This window comes from Mus caroli, unplaced genomic scaffold (genome assembly GCF_978045245.1).
Source record: "Mus caroli unplaced genomic scaffold, Mus_caroli_1 scaffold_6, whole genome shotgun sequence".
Lineage (NCBI taxonomy): Eukaryota > Metazoa > Chordata > Mammalia > Rodentia > Muridae > Mus > Mus caroli.
Window position 1 is genome coordinate 121947061 of NW_028227261.1, and position 20361 is coordinate 121967421.

General features: G+C 41.6%; 1 protein-coding gene across 2 annotated transcripts; it reads left to right on the top strand.

Annotated features, from left to right (window-relative positions):
• Positions 1–12788: 12788 nt before the first annotated feature.
• Positions 12789–18662, top strand: Gja10 (gap junction protein alpha 10). Of its 2 annotated transcripts, XM_085838483.1 has the most exons (3): positions 12789–12866; positions 13283–14738; positions 18624–18662. In XM_085838483.1, exons 1-3 carry the CDS (start codon positions 12829–12831, stop codon positions 18660–18662), a joined length of 1533 nt encoding a protein of 510 aa, XP_085694609.1. In that variant the 5' UTR covers positions 12789–12828. The 2 variants fall into 2 exon arrangements, with proteins under 2 accessions (XP_085694609.1, XP_021017020.1); XM_021161361.1 differs by lacking the exon at positions 18624–18662 and having other exon boundaries at positions 13283–14816.
• The last annotated feature ends 1699 nt before the right edge of the window (positions 18663–20361 follow it).

Below are 20361 nucleotides of genomic sequence, written 5' to 3' on the forward strand. Positions count from 1 at the left end.
GGATTTAATAAAATTTTTTGTTTTGTGGACGAGAGTTGTCCATGGCTGGTATTAAATGGTCCTGAAATACACCCTTTAACTTGGAATAGGGTAGGCAAAGATATCAATAGTTTAATAAAACAAGGAGAAGATGTCCCTGAGTCCTTTTTTAGCAACTGGGGAATCATCAGAGATCTCCTTAAACAGGCAGAAGAAGGTAGAGAAGGTGCTCGCCTCCTAGTCCTTACTGAAGATTTTTTAGAAAACCCCCGATCGCCATCTCGTAAAAGCAAAACATCTGCCGGCGAATCGTCAGTCTCGGCAGTCATCGATTCTCGATGCCCTGTTCACAGTATCTATATTAGAAGGTTTAGCAGGAGAAGGCTACTTGATACCCAATGAATGGAATAAAGTTGTTCAGTCTGTCCTCATTAGAGGCCAATATTTAACTTAGAAGTCAGAGTTTGTGGACAGAGGAGAAAATTTGGCTGCAAATAATAGAAAGAATCCTACTAGTAAGACAGCCTCCTGGACTGCCAATAAAATCTGCGGTAAAGGCAATTTTGCTGCAGACATAAAACAGTTAGGGCTCTCCCCTGGTGTCCTCACCCAGACGGCACAGGCGGCCCTGGGAGCTTGGCGCGCAAGATTATACAAGGGCCCCAAGAGTCCTATGCGCAGTTTGTTGCCAGATTACAGGAAGCAGCTGAGAGAATTTTGGGACCTGAGGAAAGTGAGGGTCTGTTAGTCCGACAACTTGCTCATGAAAATGCCAATTCAGCATGTAGGGTTGCCCTGAGAAGTAAAACCAAGAGTCTAGATATAAATGGTATGATCAAGCTTTGTAATGAGGTAGATGTGTTTTCTCAACAAGTTTCTAAGTCTATTAACCTGGCCATTGGGGCTGCTCTACAACTAAATAAAGGAGAAAAAACTTGCTATAGATGCAACCAACCTGGACATTTTGCTAGAGAATGCCCTACACAAAGACAAGGCACCCTAGTCTCAACCATGTCTGCTGCCCAAGACCTGGATGAACGGAGGCCTCGATGGGCCTGGACGAAGGTGAGCAGGGGGCCCCCCCTCTTCCACTGATTTACTGTGGTCTATATCAAATGCTTCTGCTTTAGCCTTGCTGGATAAGACACAAAGAGATAATGCGTCAGAATTTGAAGATGGCTGGATGTGCTTTTCTGCTTCCCCGCCCTTTTATGAGGGCATAGCCTTATTTGGAAATTTTACCCTGCTTTCAGATGCTAGGCAGCTTCCCTTTGAGTCAGTTCAGCTTACCTTGACAGAACTCTCTGGGATAAGAAGTTGTGTGTTGGGCCCAGGCATGCTTCCGCCACGGCCCTAGCTAGAGATTTGCAATAACACGTTTAGAGTAAATAAAAATGGGTTTTCTTATCTTCTTTCCCCAAATGATACCTTTTTGGCATGTTCCACAGGCCTTACACGGTACATTATTATACAAGATTTTATAAATAATAGAGATTATTGTGTCTTGGTTCAGCTTTTTCCAAATTTTAGTATTCATAAGTCAGATGACTTATTAAAGTTTTGGGACTGAGGTACCTCCTTGCCATCCCGCCACAAAAGAGAGCCTAGGCGGTGACCCTTGCGGTCCTCCTTGGCCTGGGTGCTGCTGGGACCGGGACCAGAATCGCAGCCCTTGAGTCATCTCAACAGAATGCGCGTAATTACCATCTGCTCAATGAGGCTATTAGCCGAGATATAGAGAATATAAAAAGGGGCCTAGATGATCTTACTGATTCCTTGGTCTCCCTTTCAGAAGTTGCCCTTCAAAATAGAAGGGGATTAGATTTGCTCTTTCAACAACAAGGAGGCTTATGCGCTGCACTTAAGGAAGAATGCTGCATATATGTTGATAAAACTGGATTAGTTAAAGATAGCATTGTCAAGGTTACTGCCATCTTAGAAAAAAGAAAAAGAGAGAGAACAACAAGAGTCATGGTATACAATAGACTAAAATAGGAATTTATGGCAAGGGCACGAAGCCCTTGACCCTGACTTCTAAGATTAAGTGGATCTTAGGTGGAACTCATTATAGGACACAGCCCCAGTTATAAGAAAAACTTCAAGTTCTGGATTCTGATACTTTAGGTAAAATTAAAGGTTATGGTTAAATTATGGTTAAAGTATAAAAAGAGACTTCATAAAGGTCAAAATAGAGCTCATTTCTTACTGTTACCTTATTTACAACTCCCCAATCCTACATTGTGTCAAAAAATTCATAGATTAGGTTTTATTGGAAGTTAAGAAATCATTTCCTAAAACATATATAATGCATTTTGTCGATGGTGTTTTTGTTGGCTGCAAAAAATAGAGAGCATTTTTGCAGATGGCTATAAAATATTTGACTAAGTGTGGACTGATGATGGCTTCAAAAAAGATTCAGCATGGTAAACTTTTAGGCTATTTGAGACATTTAGTGTATAGAGATTGTGTGTTTTCTCAAAAATTTGCCTTCAGATTAAATAAATTAGAAGTTTTGGATGCTTGCCAGAAGCTGTTAGAAAATTTTGGATTTTAATCTTGGTTTGACAAGCTGCCTCTTACAAGCAGGAAAGGAAAGGAAGGGATAGAGGAAAATGGATTTTAGAACTCTCCCAGGGACAGAGAGAAATCGGGGGACACCCTGTTTTATCCTCTCTGGCCGCTACAGGAGTTCTTTACCCTCTTTATATTGTCTATGTTTGGTGCACCAATCACGTGTCAATTCATGTATGTTTTCTGTTTCGTTGTCTGAATGACTGACTGTTTTATGCTTCATGTTGAAAAGAAAAGAAAAAAATAAATGGTTAAAACTTTACCTGCTAATTCACTCTCAGTTTGCACAACAGAGGCTGAGAGAGGCCCCTCACTTTAGCCAAAAATCAAGCACAGCAGGCGAGGTCCTGCTGAAAAACTGTTTTTAAAGAAAAGGAATCTGCAACCTCTTAGTTCTAAGGCAAATAAGCTGATAGTTGTTTTTTTCCTAAAAAATTCTCTGCAATTTTGTGATTATTGTGTTTAGCAAATGACAAAGTGTGTTTTTATCTTATAAGTATAGCTATAAAAAGTAAAATTCTTTGATTGATCTAAATTTATAAGATTCGTGTAGCCATTTCATTTGGTTTTTCATTGGTCTTAAAGGTATAAATATGATCTGTATATCTTGGTCATAGAGAATTGGCTTATAAGTTATTTGGGTATGATTAAAAAGGTATAACACTGGTTATAAGGTTAGCTTAAAAGTAGTAACTCAGCCGGGCGTGGTGGCGCACGCCTTTAATCCCAGCACTCGGGAGGCAGAGGCAGGCGGATTTCTGAGTTCGAGGCCAGCCTGGTCTACAAAGTGAGTTCCAGGACAGCCAAGGCTACACAGAGAAACCCTGCCTCGAAAAACCAAAAAAAAAAAAAAAAGTAGTAACTCAGGGCTAGAGTCATTTTCAAACAAAAGCACCTGGCATAAACCAGCCCAGAAAACTAGTCCTCTAAAGATACTTCTAAATTGAGATAAAATTTTATGTAATTCTTATCCTAGAAAGTAGGATAAGAGACTTATAGAGATAAGATTTTAAAACAATGTTTCTTTAATGGAACATTAAAATTTGCACTGTGATGCATTCATGAATTGGCAGCCAAACTTCGTAATGTGATAGTGATGTTTCTAGTATTGATTTTAAGGAGAATAAATTGTTTAAAATTGGGTCTTGCTTTCCAAAAGTTATAGATATATTCTAATATTGCAACGAAAACTTAAAAATTATGGTTAAAATTGCCAATGTTCCACTGACTGCAGCTTACAATTTGATTTCAAATTTAAGATCTTTAATTCACCTGTATATTGTAATTAAGAGTAAATAAGAGTAATCATCTTATGACAGCGCTAATACAGCTCACTTCATACAAAACTGAGACAGAGTTATCTAGCTATGTTTGTCTTTGTGCATAGATTAGACCCTCAGACAATTAGTTTGGCTATAGTTGCTGCCTGGCAGGAAACTGCAATATGGACAATTTTTTCACAACACTAAAGTTGTAAAGAACGTTTTAACTGTAAGTCATCTTTAAAAAGAGTATCAAAAATTAGAGGCATAGACAGTTAAATTGTTCCTCTAGAATCAGTCCTTATTGCAAGAGGGCCAAGATGCTCAGATTAGAAAATACTTTACGTTTGAGTTAATGCAGGGCTCAAGGCAGCCCCAGGGAAGCTTGTAACCTTCTTTTATTTTGCAAACAGTAAAAGTTTCCCCTGTATTCAAGGGAATTTCTTTTTAGCTTTGTTGCAGATCTATTCAGATGTTTAAAATAATGCTTAAATTCAAAGAGTCTTGCTTTCAGTGAACTGGTGATCACTAGATAATTTTGCCTGTAGGTATGGCTAACATAGCTTTACAATATGTAAGAAATTTTTATTGTCTGCTTCAATACAAGAAGCAGAGTTTAAATCTTTCAGTATATATTGTTTCCTAAGTGAAAAGTATTTTATTAGCTAATGCCTCTAAAGGGAAGTTTAAAGTTCTGGGGAGTAGTTGTTGCTCCATAAGATTCAGAGACAATATATTTTTAATATTTAGGATTTTAGTTACAGAAGATCTAAGAAAGAAAAATTTATTTGCTTCAAAATTTTTATTTTCAAAACCTCCAAGAGATGTTTTGTCAACAATTTAATGTTACACATGTTACTGAGATATTTTATAATTCTCAAAGACAAGGTATTGTAAAACTTTAAAAACTATACCTTCTTTAAAAACAAAGAAGGGGGGGATTATATACCCGTGCACATTATTTAAATAACATTTTTATTTTAAAAAACTAGATATAATGATGTCTAGGGCAGATAAAAAGGATCCACTTATTGGCACATGCCATGATCCTGTTCAGATACTTAATATGGGGAAAAGGGGGAATGTTTCTGTTTTTTTCCACACAATGCTACAAGAGCATGCTAGCTTCCAATGTGACAGGCTGACCTGTGACCTGTGAGTGCCCTGACAGTGGTGACCAGAAAGCTGTGTTGAGTGCACAAAAGAGGAGAAATCGGAGAGCAGCCACTTACAAACAGATGAAGAAACTTCCTATCTCCACCATGCGCTGCAGCAAGGTGTGCCAACCTGGTGCCAACTTAAAATAAAAACAACTAAAAAAGCTGTCTCGTGAAGAGGAGAGACTGGTACAGAGAATGTACAAGATGCGTTTGTCAGAGATACTGTTTTTGGCCATTCAGGCCAGCTCCTTATAGCTATGAAAGTTTGTGTACCTTACCTATATGCTTATTGTTAGATAATTTTAAGAGTTAAGATCGCCAATCTTGGCAAGTCTTTTCATATTCATTGTAATTCTTGTCTATTAACTAATTGTGTAGATCCTTATTTAGATAAGGGATCTGCTGTTATGTTTTTGTTAGAGACCTGCTTATGTTTCGCTGTTATGTTAGAGTTAGGAAACGATCCTTGGTTTAAAAATCTGGGAATGCAAACTTTGAACAGGTATCTACCACAGCCTTAGTTCAGCAGCTGCATACTGCACATTTTGTTAATGATAAGCATAGGAATATTTCCATAGCTTTGTCAGAGCAACATATTATTGCAAGATAAAAATTTGGAGGCGAAGGATGTCTTAGAAGTAGTAGTCTTAGCATAGGACAGGATATAGCATAATATTAAGGCTAGGAAGGCAGAAAATTCAGATATTAGTAAAAGTCATTTGGACACTTGGAACATTGATGAATTGGCTAGAGATTTAAAAAATAACCTAAGTGCATTGAACCCCCAAATTGGGTTCAATATATAATCCTACTTGTTATTCTTATTGGCATTGTTTTATTAGTAATCATTGTGTTTACCATGGGCTTGGAATTCAGTAAGAATGTTGCCTCTATAGATAGCTGAGTTACACCCATACACACGTATTTAAAATGGCCTAGGGGAAAGGTGGACTACCAAAACTGGTTTTCAACCTCCCCCTAGCTTTCGACCTTGTTGCCCTCCCTTTTGGGGCCCCTATTGGGACTCCTATTATTGATTTCCTTCGGTCCTTGGGCATTTCAGAAATTGACCTGATTTGTTAAATCTCAAATTGATTCATCTCTTTCAAGCGCATTTGTTTCAGTTCATTACCATCGACTGGGCATTGGCGATAACAAGCAGGTTACTGAAGAAGAGTCAGATGTGGATACCACTTCATCACCCTCTTCTCGGGAGAGAGACTCAATTTCCATAAAATGCTTAAGTAAGATCATTCCCCTCCCCCTAAATTCGGCCATCAGTCTCATGCTACGAATCATTTAGATTGCCGTAGTCTGTGCTTCCGACATGGTAATGTACATTCTTGCCACATTGGAAACTAAACAGTCATCCCAGGCTAGACACATCGAAAAATTGGAACTTGAAGCCGTCGCCCGTGAGAGTTGTAAGACTAAGTACTGCACAGAGATTAGTCTGGAAGCTGTTAGACAGTCTCTGAGAGGCATGTCTGATTGCATGAAGGTTGAGTGCCCTAGGGTCCTTCCCCCAGGAAAAACGGCATGGGAGCAGGTCAGGGTTACTCTGGGTAGAAGTCTGTGGGCCTAAGAGTCAATCCTGTACATGGCCCCTAACATTGCACACTGGGGATCAGACCTCTACCTCTACCCACGGAGCTTGCTTCGTTCCTAAATCCCTTGACTGGCCCAAGTTATACCCAACAGACTGGGACCATTAATTCAAGCCTCATAGATGACTTGTCCTTGTGTCCTTCGTGGTTTTAGAGAATCACCCGGTGAGCAAACAGACGGTTTGTCAAAAACTGGTTACAAATTTATTATACAATATGCCTTTATAAAAATATTAAAACGGGGGAGATGTTGGGAGCTATTAAGACAACACAATTGTCCTGATCTCTGAATTGGGCCTCTCCCTCCGAGAAGAAAAGGGGGTCAAAAGTGGGCCACAGACACACCGCTCCGAGAACGACTATAGATTGTTCCAGCCCTAAGTCAGCGCCCGATGTCCTGATCTCAAGATGTACCTTGATGCTTCCGTGTCGTTATTTGCACAAGGTTCTCGTCTCTCTCTATCCCCCCATTTGGTTCTTAGGAGAAGGTTCCCTCGAGACCCTCAAATAACTGGACCTCCTGGACGGGTCATCCAGGCAGCTAGGACAAGGGTCTTAAAGCTCACACCCACAGTAACACATTTAATCTAACAAGGCCATACCTACTCCAACAAGGCCACACCTTCAAATAGTACCCCTCCCTGGCCCAAGCATATTCAAATCACCACAGGATGGAGGAGAGAGGTGCTGAAGAGCCTGTGTTATAGTTACCTTAGCATTGCTTTGATATGTTAGATAGGCACCTCCGTTAACCTTTGTCTCAGGTTTCTTTGAGACCTAACAGTATTGTTAGTTCTTTAAAATGTTACAATAAGATGATACACTTTTTTTTTTTTTGGTTTTTCGAGACAGGGTTTCTCTGTGTAGCCCTTGGCTGTCCTGGAACTCACTCTGTAGACCAGGCTGGCCTCGAACTTAGAAATCCGCCTACCTCTGCCTCCTGAGTGCTGGGATTAAAGGCGTGCGCCACCAGATGATACACTCTTAAATATGACTATTAAAGATGCTGTGGACTACGAATTAGAAAAACTAGTTCCTGGTTTTCTGCAAGTTATTTGACCTTTCTGGAATTCTAGTTCTCTTCTAAAATCAGACATGGGTTCTGAGGACACGCTTAGCTTCCCAGTTCTTACTCTATAGAGAAAAGTATTTCTTGATCGTAGTCTAATGGAATGCAGTACGCACACAGGCTCAGCTCTCCTCTGGTGTATAAGTGTTGATCCTGCTATGGAGATGTTTCTTATTTTAGCATGGCATAGTTTGCAAGAACACTTTACGTTTGATTGTCACTCTGCATTTTCTGCTCACATTGGATGAGGCCAGATTCACCCCAGGCAGCTGTTTGTGAAACTGGACATGGTTTATTGATCTGTAAGTGCTAGTTTCCAGAGCAATCAATGGACTGCAGAAATATACCCAACTCAAATCAAATTATTCACACAAAAAGGGACGATTACTATTTGTTGAGTTATACCAGAAGGTGTCCTAAGGTGGTATCAACTAAACAAATATGACTAGAAAACTGCAAATTAACAAAGGACAGTTTTAATTGGGGGATGGGAGTGGCAACTAGGTTAGGCTATATTGATCGAAACTGCTGTGTTCACTTTGAATTACAGCCCCACAGCCACCCGACCAGAGCCTTTATACCAGCAAGCAGCAGCAGAAGCAGCTGTTCTGTTAAACCGCCACACATGGTGCAACTTCAGGGTTCTGCAAACTCAAGGGGAATTTTCTGGTCTAACTCTAAGGTAAGTGATAAATGTGCAGGCCATGCTGATTATGAAAAATATATAAGAGCTCCCTCTTGGGATAGAAAGAAACAATCTAAAATCAAATGCTGCCAAGGACTGTTAGCTTATTAAACAGGAGATGCTAAACTAGCATTTGGTAATAAACCAAGCCGGAATGGTTGAAGGGTCTGTAGTCTGTGAACTGTAGTCAGTTGACAGCTCTTTTTAGGGAACTTAGAACAGCTTTTGTACGTACACGACTTTGTTTTTTCACACTGGTGTCAGTTTATTGTGATTTCTTAGGGACTTCAGGAACATTTTCTTTGCTATTTAAAAACATTTTCCACATTTAAAATAAACAGGGACAAAATTAAGCATATATATTTCAGGATGTCAAATACAGATTAAAAATAAAACTGAGTATTTTGTACATTTTAGAAGAATAATTATGCAAAAAGCACCTGAACTTAGATAGGATCAAGCTTAAGAAATTATTGCTTAAATGACTGAAATATATAAATATAATTTAAATTATATTTCAACTAATATAAATTAAATTTAAAAATGTCTACACTCTTATTTTACATTTCAAATAACTCACAAACCTATAGAATAAAATATAAAATGTGCTCATTATTTTTTCTAAATTTTGTGAGCTAGCCTGTGTGCTGGGATTCATGTCTGAAAGCCTAATACTTGGGAAGTTAATGCAGGAGAATTTTCTTTCTGAGGCCAGCCAGAGCTGTATAGTGAAACCAGGTCTCAAAACGAAGATCATCAAATTCTGAGAAACAGCTCCTATGTCAGTTCTTTTTTTTTTTTTTTTTTTTAAGATTTATTTATTTATTATATGTAAGTACACTAGCTGTCTTCAGATACACCAGAAGAGGGCGTCAGATCTCGTTAGGGATGGTTGTGAGCCACCATGTGGTTGCTGGGATTTGAACTCTGGACCTTTGGAAGAGCAGTAGGGTACTCTTACCCACTGAGCCATCTCACCAGCCCCCCTATGTCAGTTCTTGAGCTGGATAGTTTTATGTCCACTTGACCCAATCTGGGGTCATCTGAGAGGAAGGAACTTCAATTAAGAAGATCTCTCCATAAGATCAGGCTGTAGGCAGGCCTGTAAGACATTTTCTTAATTACTGATTGGTTGGGGAGGGCACAGCTTATTCTGAGTAGGGCCATCACTGGACTGGGGGTCCTGGGTTCTATACGAAAGCAGGCTGAGCAAGGCATGAGAAGAAAGCCACTAAGCCCCACTCCTCCATGGCCTCTACACCAGCTCCTGCCTCCAGGTTCCTGCCCTGTCTGAATTCTGACGTCCTTTGATGATGGACAGTGATAATGGAAGTGTAAGGCAAATAATCCCTTTTTTCCTCAACTTGTGCTTTGGTCATGGTGTTTTATTGCAGCAATAGAAACCCTAACTAAGACAATTCTATTTAAAAATTTCTTCATATGTATGTATGAAAACAGGTAAGGTTTACCTAGATGTTTTTATTAAATAAAATAATATTTTCTTTTATAAAAAAACATTTATTTTATGTGTATGAATGTTTTGCTTGGCTGTGTCTGTGCACCACTTCCAGGCTTGGTTCACACAGTGGTCAGAAGAGAGAGTGGATCTCTTGAGAGTAGAGTTATGAACGGTTGTAATCTACTCTGTGGGTACTGGGAACCAATTCAATCATAACCATAACCAAAGCCATCTTTCCAGTCCCAGTCATATTTTCTTAGAAACCCATTGTCCCTTTCTTTTCTATTTTACCTGTTTTCTACCTCTTCTGCCTCTTCTTTCTCCCTTCTAATTCTTCCCGTATCTATACTCCTTGACTTCCTTTCCATGCTCACACACACACACACACACACACACACACTATGTATGTGTGTGTATATGTATATATATATATATATATATATATATATATATATATAGTATGTACATGTATACATATACACATATAAATACATATATGCATATATGATCGTGTATATACTCATATATATGCTTATATAATCATATATCTCTTATACATTGTATATGTGTACATTTATGGAATTTTATTTTATTCAGTGATTAAAAGTCTTAAAACAACCTACAGATTAATTTATGTGAGGAATAATAGTGAGTTTCCAATTCCTGTTGGTTTTTCAGGTGTGTCCCATACCTCATATATACCATGACTATGGTTGAGTTTGTGGCTTCTGAGATAATGCCTAGGTAGAGGTAACACTTCAGAAAAATATTGGAGAGATGGATTTTTTAAAGATTTATTTATTTATTATGCATAGTGTTCTGCCTGCATTTATGCCTGCAAGCCAGGAGCGGGCACCAGACCTCATTACAGATGGTTGTGAGCCACCATGCAGTTGCTGGGAATTGAACTCAGGACCTCTAGAAGAGCAGACAGTGATTTTAACCTCTGAGCCAACTCTCCAGCCCTGGAGAGATGAATTTAAAAATTAAAAATTATGCCATTGTTGTTCGTTTCAGGATGGAAGCTGAGAAAACTCATCTCAGAGATAGAAGCGTAAAAATGAAAGCTTTGTTGTCTGAGTGCTCAGGGAGGTGGTCAGTTCAGAATCTGAACTGCTTCCCAGAAGGGAGATGGTACATTTTTAAAGGATGGGAACACAAAGCAAGGGGGTAGCTAGGAGGAGCTGGGGGGGAGCTGCTGTGTTATCCAGTTTTATTTTGACATTACAGGTTAAGCTGGGTTAAGCAAGGAAGTCCCAGTTAGAGACTGGGATGCATCCAGGACACCTGGCTTCAAGGTTCTAATTCAGTTTTTGCAGCCAGGTTCCCTCCTGGACTCTGAGCTGGAATTTTAGAATGAGAAGGGAGCAAAGGAGCGGGCAAGCAGCACGTAGTCAATTAGGGTATGACAGGCAATTGGATATGTATTTTATAGTTTATGTACCCTGGTTTAGGTAAGAGCAGTTTCTATATTTTTTACTGGTTAACAGATGATTAAGAAAACACTGGAGAAGTGTGACAGAAGTTCTTTCCTAGGTGTAGGAACTTGAACTTGTTTGACCCTGCCAGCAAGATGGGGAATTTGTCCTTGAGATGGGTGGATTTAGACAACTGTCTCCATACAATTTGCCCCTGAGATGTCTGGACTCAGACAACTGTTTGCACCAGAGGCTGTCCAGCTATGGGGAAGTACCCAGCTCCCCTACGGCATGGGACCTCAAATTTTGTTTCTTCTTATGATTAAATATAGTCTTAAAGCAAAATAGCAGTACTTAGAATAAGTTTCTTTTGTTTGCTCCTTACAATTGTCTACTTCAACTTAATTACATTTCCCCCTATGATTTTCATATCTAAAAACCTTCCACATATTAGAAATCTTTAGGTTATCATGATGGCTAGTCTTCACGCAAATTAGAGCTATCTGTGGGGAGGGAAACTTAATTGAGAAAATGCTTCCATAAGATTTGGCTGTAAGTGATTTTTTAGTGATTGATGTGGGGAGGGCCCAGTGCTTTATGGATGGTTCCATTCCAAGGCTGGTGGTTCTAGGTTCTAGAGAAAAGCAGGCTGAGCAAGCCATGAAAAGCAGGCCAGTCAGCAGCACCCATCCATAGCCTCTGCATCAGCTCCTGCCTCCAGGTTCCAGCCCTGCTTGAGTTCCTGTCCTGACTTTTTCCAATGTTGGGCTATGATCTGGAAGTATAAGCTGAGCAAGCAAACCCTTTCCTTCCCAACTTGCTTTTTGGTGTTGGTGTTTTCATAGCAGCCATAGAAACCCTAAGACAGCGTTTTGAGTGTTTTGATCTAATTGAACCTTGAAAAACATAGTTTTCCCAGGATAAAAACAGTAACTTGTGTATGACACTTATACCTTGATTATTTCCTAGACTCCAAGCTTTCTAGAGAAACCATTTATACTAACTTTTCCAAGTTTGCAAGAATTCCATAAAGACACCAGACATGGTGGCACAGCCCTTTAATTCTAGCACTTGGGAGTCAGAGGCAGGCAACTCTGCGAGTTTGAGACCAGTCTGCTATACAAAGTGGATTCCAGGACAGCTAGGGCTGTTATGCAGAGAAATTCTGTCTTGAAAAAAACCAAGAAAAAATTCCATGAAGACCTGGCTTTCCAGATGTGTTTTAGTGACTGTTTTTGTGACTGGGCTGGCCAGGCTGGCCTGAAACTCAGGGACCTGCCTGTGCCCCCAAGTGCTGTAATTAAAAGCTGTGTGCCACCATGACAGCTTCTCTGTCCCTCCCCCTCGCCCTCCCCTCCCTCTCCCCCTCCCCCTCCTCCTCCTCTTCCCTCTCTCTCTTAACATTACCACTACCTTGACCTGAAGCAGCTCCCAAGGATTTGCTTGGCTGATTTCTCTTTACAGACACTTCATCTTACGATGGTAGCCACGTGTGGTATATGAGATCCTACTTTGCTTTCCCTGTTGACAGTTATTTCATGAAAGACTCAAGGGGACATATTGATGATCCAGACACCATGGAGAGACTCTACTTGCAGGGGACGCACCTTTTCAGGAAATGAGACAGAAAATGGAAACACCCCAACGGTCTTCTAGGTTAAGTGCTAACTGAGTGGTAGTGGAAGCTTAGGAAAGGGGAAAGTAGGTGGGGGTTGGCCTCCTTAGAGAAAAGTTCTGGAGTATTTGAATCTTAAGATCATGCTACATGGGAGATGAATGGGCCTCTCGGACAAATAGAAAAGTAAGCAAGACTGTGGAATACATTGTACACATATGGAAACTAATGGGTATCCTAGAATGAAAGGGAACTGCATATGGCCAAGAAAAGGATAAGAAGGAAACTGAGTTAGATTATAGGGGGTCAGTGCTTTGTTCAGAAAAACTCCTCGGAAAATTCCAGTTTCTTCAAGTATGAAGTTGCTGTCAGGAATTTGTGTTGACTTGAGCCAAGAGTCTGTGCTACTCATGAGCATGCCCCGTTTTATTAACCTCCTTGCTTCGGTATGTTTCAGATGTGAATTCCTAACCATGGGAGATTGGAATTTACTGGGTGGCATCCTAGAGGAAGTCCACTCCCACTCCACTATAGTGGGGAAGATCTGGCTGACCATCCTCTTCATCTTCCGAATGCTGGTACTTGGTGTCGCTGCTGAGGATGTCTGGGATGATGAGCAGTCTGCCTTTGCCTGCAATACCCAGCAGCCCGGTTGCAACAATATCTGTTATGATGATGCTTTCCCCATCTCTTTGATCAGATTCTGGGTTTTGCAGATCATCTTTGTGTCTTCCCCTTCTTTGGTGTATATGGGCCACGCCCTTTATAGACTCAGGGACTTTGAGAAGCAGAGGCAGAAGAAGAAGTTATACCTTAGAGCCCAGATGGAGAATCCAGAGCTTGACCTGGAGGAGCAACAAAGGGTAGATAAAGAGCTGAGGAGACTCGAGGAGCAGAAGAGGATTCATAAAGTCCCTCTGAAAGGATGTCTGCTGCGCACGTATGTCTTACACATCCTGACCAGATCAGTGCTAGAAGTAGGGTTCATGATAGGCCAATATATTCTCTATGGGTTTCAAATGCACCCCATTTACAAGTGCACCCAAGCCCCCTGCCCCAATTCAGTAGACTGCTTTGTTTCCAGGCCCACAGAGAAGACGATTTTCATGCTTTTCATGCACAGCATTGCAGCCATCTCCTTGTTACTCAATATCCTGGAAATATTTCATCTCGGCATCAGGAAAATCATGAGGGCACTCGATGGCAAATCCAGCAGTGGGAACACTGAGAATGAAACAGGCCCGCCATTCCATTCAACAAACTACTCAGGGACCCAGCACTGTATGGTCTGTTCTTCTTTACCTGAAAGAGTCTCACTACTTCAAGCCAACAATAAACAGCAAGTCATCCGAGTGAATATACCACGGTCTAAAAGCATGTGGCAAATTCCACACCCCAGGCAACTTGAGGTAGATGTTTCCTGTGGCAAAAGAGACTGGGCTGAGAAAATTGAGAGCTGTGCACAGCTCCACGTCCATAGCCCATGCCCACATGACCGCAGTGCCAGAATTCAGCACCCCGGACAGCAACCGTGCCATTCTGTCTTTGGCCCCAAGAATGCAATGTCTCAGTCTTGGTTCGGTACAATGACGGCTTCTCAACACCGTCCATCATCTGCGTTAGAAACCTGGGAGCGATCCCAGGGCCCAGAAGCTTCAGGGAGATCTCTCATAGATCGCCAGAGTCACTTCCAAAGCAGTGACGGCAGTGCAAGAGAGAGTGGGGTTTGGACAGACAGATTAGGCCCAGGAAGTCGCAAGGCCAGCTTTCTATCGAGGCTAATGTCAGAAAAGGGACAACGGCACAGTGACTCAGGAAGCTCACGGTCTCTGAATAGTTCCTGCTTGGATTTTTCACACGGAGAAAACAGCCCATCACCTCTGCCGTCCGCCACCGGGCACAGAGCGTCGATGGTAAGTAAAAGCAGCCATGTTGATTCACCTCCTCACTCTTCTTTCATCGTACATGAGACATATGTATATGTGTATTAAAAGAGAGGTGGCTTGAGAGAGAAATTAATTTATGAAAAATTCAATCCATTCATTTATTACATTCAGTTAAACTTATTTAATTAATAATTGAATAATAAATAATTGAAGTGAATAATAATAAATAATAGCCATTCATAAATTTATAGAAAAATTCACTATGTGGGTTTGAGAGATGTCTTACCTAGTAAAGAGAACTGACTGCTCTTCTAGAGGATCTGGGAGAGAATCTATATGGCAGCTCACAACTGCCTGTAACTCTAAGAGCTGACACCCTCACACAGACATGCATGCAGACAAAATACCAATGCACATAAAATAAAAATAAATAAATTTTAAAAAGAAAAAAATTACACTAATTGTGATTATAAGTGGTATATGGTATGGTTAAAATACCATTCCTTCCATCAAAAGTCTCAGAGTGTAGTTGTGGAAGGGAGACAGGTGAAAGCTCTGTGTTGGTCAAAGGGGCAATGTTGGGTGGGGAAATGGGCTAAGGAGGGAGCAGGTGATTTTTACAATTGCAGGTTGTGGACACTTGGGGGTGAAGTCACTTTGAACTGAATCTTAAAAGATATTTCTTCAGAGCTGAGAGGACTATAGAAGATGCAAGAAGGCTGTACTGTTAGAAATGCAGGACACAGAAACCCTAACAGCCAGGCTCTCTAGAGGAGCAGCTGTGGGTGGCCAGAGAACAGAGGAGGATGAGAGACATAGAGACAGGGATGGCCAGAGAAACGAGCATGAAGGCCTTACAGCGAGGGAACGCAGAATCAACAGAAGACCAGAAGCAGAGCTGAAAAGATGGCCTACTTGGCAAAAACATGCATTATGGTAACAATCCACATGCCCCTGTTAGACAGGATGGCAAGTATTATTTAAGAGATGACCCTAGGGCTGGAGAGATGTCTCAGTGGTTAAGAGCACTGACTGCTCTTCCAGAGGCCCTGATTCAATTCCCAGCACCTACATGATGGCTCACAACCATCTATAATGGGATCCGATGCACTCTTTTGTTGTGTCCGAAACAGCTACTGTGTACTCATATACATAAAATAAAATAATTCTTTAAAAAAAAGAGAGAGAAAACCCAAGAGCATTAAAACCTGCTGTATCAATACTACTTTCATTAAAGACAAGTTTCACTGGGGAACTGGATGCATAACAATCAATGTTCTCCTGATTACCTGTGTATCCATAACATGCAGTGGTTACCAGTAACTGCAGCCAGCCACCATATCAGACTTGTTTTCACTAGTTAATGTCTTTCCTTACCACTAGATAGGTTCTGTAAAAGATCAGATAATTTAGCAATTACAAAATAAAAAGTATGTGTATGTACATGCATGTGCATATGCTCATGTATGTGTTGGTGGAGTGCTGGGAAGATGGGTCAGTTGGTAAAATACTCAGAGTTCCAATCCCCAATATGCACATAAAAAGCTATAGTGGCAAAACGCATTTGCAATCCCAGTTTTGGTGAGGTAGAGACAGTAGGCTCTTTGAGAGTTGCTGGCCAGCTAGTCCTGCCAAATCAGAGAGCTCTAGGTTTGGTGAGAGAGCCTGCCTCAACAAAAAGGTGAAGAGTGATAGATAAAGATAATCTATATCAACCTCTAGCCTCCACACTGTGCATGAACACACATACATCCCATATACACTCACAAACACATGCTCACATGCATACACAAAGAGAAAGCTGTGTTGGTCAAAGTGTAGAGAATGACTTAGAGTAGATACTCTTTGCAAGCTTGAGTTGCTCTCATCTAACAAGGAGGCCATACACTGTTGATTTAATACCTCGGGCAGTAAAGGCAACACACAAAAAGCTGGTAATATATTTCACAAAGACTGAGACTAGCATTGCATTGGTTTAATTTTGTTCCACCGTGAGAATGATATTTCCACAGTCATCCTAAAGCACAGTGAACGTCTATTTTTGTTTCTTTGTAATTCAGAAACAAAGGGTGACATTTGTTTTAATGATTGCTCTGAATACCCAGAGTTTGCTTTTGTTTCCATTAAAATGAAATTCTCTCCAAGTCTGGGGGCGGGGGCACCCTGAATTGAGCTCACTTGGTTGAACTCACGTCTCACAATGGCTTAGGCCCTTCCACATCAATCACTACTTAAGAAAATGCTCTACAGACTTGCTGGCAGTCCAATCTTATGGCAGCCTTTTCTTAAATGTGGTCCCCTCCTCTCAGATGACTGTGGTTTGTGTCAAGTTGGCATAAAACTAGCCAACACAGAAGGGAACTTTTGCCTCAATGTTTCTTATTTTTCTTCTCAAGACAAGGCCTCTCTACAAAGCCCTGGCTCTCCTGGAACTCAATATGTAGACCAGGTTAGCTTTGAACTCTCAAAGATCCACTTGTTTCTCCCTCCCAAGTGTGGGGAGAACATGTCAACATCATTAACAAGGACATTTGAAGGGAGATTTGTTATGATTTATTAAACCTCTAGCCTAGAAAATTTTATTATTTATCAGTTGGTAAAGAAGAGGAGAACATGTTTCTTTAAAGTGGAGACAGGTCTCCCACTCTAGCAAGGGCCTGGCTGTGGTGTGGATGGGCTTCCTTGCTGTTGGCCCCTGATAAAGCCCATGCTTCGGAAAGGTCAGTGAGTTACTTGACCAGGAGGTACTATTAAGTTTGGAGACCCACAGATCTTGGGACATAGCTAGGGCTAAGTCTATATTTATTGCATTGTGAATAGGCTTGAATTTTGTCTTCAGGCTATCTGCTTCAATCCAAGCTCAACCTCCCATGTTCCACTGCTACTGCCTGCTCATCCTGCAGAGGCAGGAGAAGAGCTCTGAACCACCTCCCTTCAATCCCCATTCCCCGAAGCTGCAGTTATAGGTGTTTGTGAGTCACCTGACAAGGGTGCTGGGAACTGAATTCTGGTAAGAGCAGCAAATACCCTTAACCATGCTGAACCTCAATGGGAACACTCTATATTTGAATGCTTTCTGTATATACTGAGGATTTTGGCACCAGGTATATAAACTGAGGATATAACCACTCCAAGGTATGATTGGGGGGAACGGTTTTATTGTAGATATGAGGCATGGTACAGCCAGATGCAACTAGGACAGTTCAGAGGAAGAGAGGGAAGTATAAGAAACATGGCCTGCAGACTGGACTGGGCCTTGAGAGGAGAGAGACAGGAAGAATGAGAGAGGACGACAAAGAGAGTGCAGGCAAAGGAGACCATGAGACAGGGGCGAGAGAGAGGAGGAGGCCAAGGGGTAAAGACAGAAGAGAGAGGGGCAAGAGAGTGCATGCCAGGGTTACAATGGAATGAGAGGACAAGAGAGGGAAGGAAACCCACGAGCTGAAGAAGTTTAGGGTAGGGATGGGGTGAGAAGAACTGAGAAGAGCAACCAGTGCTCGATATTCATGATACTTAGAAAGTCTGGAAGCCAGCATGAACTTTGGTATGCTAATAGGAATCACGACCATTTGTCCCAAGTTTCTTTTGGACCTGATACATTCCCCTGTGAAGATCTGGCTAGTTAAAGAACAGTTATAATGGGGTTTAAGAAAAGGCTGACCTTTGTTTTAGGTCTGGAAGTTGGACAGACAACAGTGGGAAAGGATGGGGCAGTTGTAGGTAGGATTCAAAGCTTTCCTACTAAGGTTAGTGGACAGAACTGTCTCCATGACACATACCTGGGGAACTGTACAGAGCTGCAGTTCTGTGCAGCAGGCTCTGGATACCTGCTATTTGTGACATAGAACTCAAAGTGGATGGACAGAAATGATTTCAAAAGTCCTTTGAGTCTATTTTTGAAATCTCTTTCAGAATATGCTTCTAGAACTTTCATCTATTATGAAAAAATAACGCACCAAGAGCACTTGCCATCTACAAGATGAAAGCTATGCCTTTGTCATCTCAAAGAGTCTGGAAGAACTCTACATTGTCCTCCAGGGTGTGTGTTTGGATCTGGAGTATCTTCCAAGGTCCAGGTTAAAGGTCCCGAAGTTGTCCCTTGGAGATCGTAAAATCTTTAAGAGGTCCTAGTGAGAACTCTTAGGTTACTGGAGATGTGCCATGGAGGAAATGTGAACCGCACTCCTCTCTCCTTCCTTTTTCTCTTTCTTTTTTGAGGCAGGATCTCTCTATTTAGCCCTGGTTGTCCAAGAACTCTCTATGTAGAGCAGTCTGCCCTCAAGCTCGCACAGATCCACCTGCCTTTGCCTCTCCAGTGCTGGGACTAAATGCACAGTCACCAAGCCTAGCGCCCCTCTTCTCTTTTGCATACTGGCTACAAGGTAAGTCTTGTCATGTATTCCTGCCATGACGTGCTGGTGAGCCACAGCCCCCAAAAGCATTGAGTCCAATTGACCATGGGCTGAGACTTCTAAACCTTCCAACCAAAAGAACCCTTTCCACTTTGGAAGTTAATTCTCTTGGGTATTTGTTACAGTTACAGCAGGCGACTAACGCACCTGGCAGGCAGAGTTCACCTCTGCTGGAGACTCTTATGAGGCAGCCTCTTACAGCTCTGCCTGGTCATGTCATTTGTGGCAGGTCTGAAGACCCACTGGGGAGGAATTTTAAGAAAAAAATTCTAGAGACAGCAGCTTATAGTACCTGCCCTGAGGATTGGAACACCATTCTTCCTTCCTAATATCAGCAGCCCAAATGAGACACCTGTGGTGGTTTGAATAGGTATGCCCTCCCCCCATAGACTCATGTGTTTGAATTCTTTTTTTTTTTTTTTTTGGTTTTTCGAGACAGGGTTTCTCTGTATAGCCTGGGCTGTCCTGGAACTCACTTTGTAGACCAGGCTGGCCTCGAACTCAGAAATCCACCTGCCTCTGCCTCCCGAGTCCTGGGATTAAAGGGGTACGCCACCACACCCGGCTGTGTTTGAATTCTTGACCCATGGAGAGTGGCACTTTTAGGAGGTATGCCCTTGTTGGAGGAAGTGTGTCACTCTAGGGGTGGGCTTTGAGGTCTCCTGTGCTTAAGCTCTGCCCAGTGTGGAACCTCGTCCCTTTCTGCTGCCTGTGGATCAAGATGTAGAATTCTCAGCTCCTTCTTCATCACCATGTCTGCCTGGGCATTGCCATGTTTCCCACCATGATGATAATGGACTGAATCTCTGAAACTGTAAGCCCAAATTAAATGTTTTCCTTTATAAGATTTGCCTTGGTCATGGTGTCTCTTCAGGACAATAGAAACCCCAATGAAGACAACACCCAAAGAGAGCAGCAGAGCTGCAGCATCAGGCAGAGGTGCTTCTAACAGATCCAGAGCAAGCTGGAGGCTCCAAACTCCACCTCGTCTTGCGCATACTTCATGTTTGTAAGGGAGAGACTGATAAGAAACTTCTCATGCCAGGCATGGAGGCCCATGCCTTTAATTCAGCACTCGGGAGGCAGAGGCAGGTGGATTTCTGAGTTCAAGGCCAGCTTGGTCTACAAAGTGAGTTCCAGGACAGCCATGGCTACACAGAGAAACCCTGTCTCAAAAAACAAACAAACAAAAGAAAGAAGGAAAGAAAAAAGAAACTTCTCACGTGATTTCTCATATC

Coding starts and splice junctions, on each gene's coding strand:
- Gja10 (XM_021161361.1), top strand. CDS start 12,829: ATGAGACAGAAAATGGAAACACCCCAACGGTCTTCTAG. Junction 12,867..13,282: donor ACACCCCAACGGTCTTCTAG/GTTAAGTGCTAA, acceptor GGTATGTTTCAG/ATGTGAATTCCTAACCATGG.